This window comes from Morone saxatilis, unplaced genomic scaffold, assembly GCF_004916995.1.
Source record: "Morone saxatilis isolate NCDOM2014 unplaced genomic scaffold, NCSU_SB_2.0 Contig17, whole genome shotgun sequence".
Lineage (NCBI taxonomy): Eukaryota > Metazoa > Chordata > Actinopteri > Moronidae > Morone > Morone saxatilis.
The window spans coordinates 23,907,476-23,911,889 of NW_023339729.1; the positions used below are offsets into that span (position 1 = coordinate 23,907,476).

General features: G+C 37.3%; 1 protein-coding gene across 3 annotated transcripts in view; it reads left to right on the forward strand.

Annotated features, from left to right (window-relative positions):
- The window catches only part of mad1l1 (mitotic arrest deficient 1 like 1), a 53,300-nt gene that overhangs the window by 10,053 nt on the left and 38,833 nt on the right, over positions 1 to 4,414 (forward strand). For all 3 annotated transcript variants that reach the window (XM_035660457.1, XM_035660456.1, XM_035660458.1), the window contains 2 exons: positions 3,210 to 3,350; positions 3,857 to 3,913. In XM_035660457.1, coding sequence (XP_035516350.1) covers positions 3,210 to 3,350; positions 3,857 to 3,913 — 198 coding nt within the window. The remainder of the gene's footprint in view (positions 1 to 3,209; positions 3,351 to 3,856; positions 3,914 to 4,414) is intronic.

Genomic DNA, 4,414 nt, shown 5'->3' on the forward strand with positions numbered 1-4,414 from the left:
CTTGCCCACTGCCATAACTAAGCAGGGCTACAGGCATGCTGAAAATATGGCTGGACCCAAGATTGTTTTGGCAGAGACCGCGTTCAACCATTTGCACTTTACCAAGCATTCAGAGGTTGTGAATAATTGTTGTTTAGCATCCAGTCACGTTGTATTTAAATAAATATCCATTGCAGTTGGCCCTTTTTATTTATTCAGGGATGGTTTGCTGCATTCATAAAGTTATATTAAGCTTAACAACTATAGTTGAGTATATAAATGTCTCTCACCCAACCATAGCTACAACTGCCCCATTATATTTAGTCTTTTATTTATCATTTTTCTTTCAGTCATTTTGTATAATTCCAAGAAAACTACATCATATTAATCTAATAGATATGGCAAAGCTGTTTTTTTTATTATTTATTGTTATAATATAGGATACTTAATGTAGCCAGCTGTCATTATCGTTACAGTCCCAGTAAAAGTAACCTTTTTGTACAAGATGTAGACGTTTTATACATTGTGCATTAACAAAAAACACAATTCATTTAATATATCGCCTATCCTACCCTAACAAAATCGTTGTGAGTTCGATATGTATTGTCAGCAAATCGATTAATCAACAAATCGTTTGAGCTCTATCCAAATCCCCAGTTCCCCCCTCCACCTGTGGGAATGACTGTGGCCACATACTGGCTCACAAATCAATGATGATTAAGTGCCTTGCTCAGCTGCACCTTGACAGCTGTTGTTAAGGAAGTGGAGAGGAAAACAAATGTCATCCTTCCCTCTCTGCCACAAGGCTATGTCTCCTTTATACTACTGTTGCCCTGATGTTTTGTTTCTCATATAGTTTTGTGGGGCAGACTCGCTGACCCATTAGAGGCGCAGTCACATCTTCACGCACGAGATAAAACAGTTGACATAAAAGCAATTTTTAAAAAATAGATGATGAAAACAGTAATGTTTTATCACTCTGTCCTCCCGCTCACTGTTTGTTTGTGTGTTTTTTAAAATGAGAGTTTTTATCAGAGAAAAGCCGACAGATTTTTGATTTAGATTGAGTGACTTTCATTGCACGTTAATAGACAGTAAATAGCCAAAGGGCCCACTGGTTTGGATCGGCAACAAACACATACACACTGACCTCTAAATGTGTTTGTACGTTTTTGTATTTACTTCTGTTCAGTCTGTCCTGCTGTTGGTCTTCCTCTTCTCTCTTTTCCAAGTTTCTCACAAGATGTATTAGGCAATTGTGTAACATTGCATGACAAATGACTCCGCTTCGGTGACAAATCAAATAAAGTTGAATTAAGGATGATTTCACATATAGTGTTTTTAAATGAACCAGACTCAGTCATCTTTAAATGGATTATGTTGGTTTTGATCTGGCTAATCAGTCTGAATCTGATTAGGGTAATCATGGTTTGTTTTCAGATACTAGCCTATGAGCTAATCTGACAGGGCAATTGCAGCCCATTATTCACAGAATTATAAGGTGCTTTTAAGCCATTCTAATAAGACAGCAGTGATCAACATATAGTACGTACATGCAGTTATCCGAACTGGTATTTACTGCCAGTATTCATTACCTGACTTCAACCTGAATTGCATACATTTCCCTAAATTAGCCCCGTTAATAATAGACAATTGAGCTTTCAATGACCCTCAAAATTCAAGGCTGGTCCCAAACAGCTTGGCTGTTTGTGAGATGTTTATTAAAAGCCTGATTGCCACAAAATGCCGCCTGCTCTGCTTCATAATGCAGAGCGGACCAGTGTAGTGAAGGGATGGGAGGAGACGCATCATTTCAATAGTGTTGATTGACAGTGAATTTGCATTAATAAACGGGCTGTTTGCCAGGTTTTAAACCGTTTAGATTGTTCTCGTTTATCATGTTGCTTGGCAACCAGTACAGATTTACTGTGTAACGCATAAATTAAATGTAGTTAAAAATGTATTATTGTTACAAGCTAAAATGTTGTATCGGGTAAAATGTTTAGAATTTTTTATTTTAATTAAATGATTACTAAATAGTGTTTTCTAGTGTCAAACACTTAACCAGTGGCTGATAACACTGTTGCTTTGTAAGATATTAAACACTAAGACTAATTGTGAATTGGTAAACAATTTGTAATATTCCACTTTCTTTGTCTACTTGTTGCAGTTTAATTGACTACACATACATTAACTTTCTCTCCAAACATCCTGGGTCAACTGAGCATTTATTGAAAAGTAGAGCATAACTTTGTTTTGAGAGGAAATTGTTGTAGTTTATTTTTTATTCAAAGTTTAATGGCTGAAATGCACCATTGGTTCAGAAGGTGTAATGATTCAGATGCAGTTACAGGGTGTTTGGTTTGTGTTACTTTCTTCTTGCCCCGTCACCCCCACTTATACACAATTTAACAGTCTCTATAATACATCCTATAGATGGCTGAATTTGTTTTCTTTACATTTTTGTGTGTTTTTTGGGAACCATATCAAGACTTGCATGTTTTTGTGTGTGAAATTGAACATGCACACTCAAATGTCAAGCATACAGACACACACTGACAGACTTGTGAGTTATTTGGAGACAGCGTGTCAATCTCAGTGACACTTGAGAAGACGTTGACTTGAAGAGGTTTTTATCATCTCTTCTCTTAGAGAAGCTACTGCTTGGTGTGTTGATTTACTGGACAGAGTACAGTGTTGAGGACATGTCTTTCATTCCAGTATTATAGAGGAGAAAAAAATTCATTAGAATTTTTAAATTATCTCATCACATTTCAGATAAGAGAGATGAGGCAGCATAATATTATATGCTTCATTTGCAAAGACATTTCTCTGTCATGACTCTCTGATTTAATTTTTTGATTTATTCTTTATCCTTTGTCTACGAAGACATTTCTCTTTGATTTGATTATTACATGAGGGGAAATTCAGATGAGCACGACCATAACCCTAAGCCTCTCTTGGCACAGTTTGGATGAGAAAGGCGCAGCTGCCTCATACTTTGTTCCTCATTTACAAAGACATTTGCCTGTCATATTATCACACCAAACAGTCATATAAAAGTAACATAGGCAAATCAGAACAAAAGATCACAGAGCTTTGATATTCTCAGTTTATCCGTTCTCATGCCTGTCACACATTACATATCAGATAGCACAAAATTCTGTAAGGTCATGGCAGGATTTTTTATTTTGTAGAGTTATGTTAATGTTTTTGTGCGTGTGTTACAGGAGCGTGATGGAATGCGTTCCATACTAGAGTCCTACGACACCGAGCTGGCTCCTACTGAGTACTCTCCTCAACTCAGCAAACGGCTCAGAGAGGCAGAGGACGTACTGCAGAAGACACAGAACCACAATGCAGAAATGGAGGTGCGTGTGCTTACACACATGCACAAATGCAACACTTTTATACACACACATTTATAATATCCTACTTTGGCTTCCACATAGCAAAGTTTTGTTGTTTTTAACACATTTGTATATAAAGTATTTATTTACACTCCTCTTGGCTGCAGGCCAGTTTAGTATGCAGGTTGTTGAGTGACACTTTTCTCATAGCTAAAGGCACTGGAAAGGCGTGATGCTCAGCTGCTCCTTGTCAACACACTCAATACTTTTGCATAGTGGACAAATAAATAATTTGATAAAACTGCACTTGTGGTAGACAGTAGCATTTTGACCAACACTGCAACGAAATGGTGAAGGCTCAGTAAATGAACTGCACACTTTGAATAATATATGGTGCTCCTGCTTCTGCTCCGCTCACATGCTCTGTTTCTGTCAATACTGTATATCAGTAGGATATGGACAGGAAGTCATTTTTTGTGTGTTTTATATGTGTAACTTTCCCCCCTTTGTTCTGTCTTTCGATTCAGGTCCAGCTGACCAAAGCACAGGAAGAGACAGGCACTCTGAAACTGCAACTGCAAACAGTGAGTATGCATGTACACACACACTCCACACACGCATGCTTTTTTCCTGTTATATACAAACAAAACACACATTGTTTTCTTAGATTGTTTAACATATGTGACCCACCAGTACCTACAAACAAAAACGAGTATGTAAAAAATGTGAATGTACAACACGTATTAAAGCTATAGAAATCTTAATTGCTACTTAATGATTAGTCAAATGATCACAGACATTATAATCTCAGCCATAAGCACTTAAGATCCTTTCTTTAGTCACGACTATCCTGGCAGGATAACAGTCTTATGCCTCTGTGACTAACGTGCTGACAAACATCTTTTTTTCCAGTGTGCTGGAAACGTTAGTCCTGTAGACCTCTTTAAAGGGACAGTTCTTTTTTTAGCGGCTGGATTGGCATTTACAGTACAAGTACAGTAGCTTCTTAGTGTTGAGTGTACTGTCTCTTTGCTTTTACATCCTGACTAAAGTGACACTAATTGACAGGTACTACTAAAATAGGA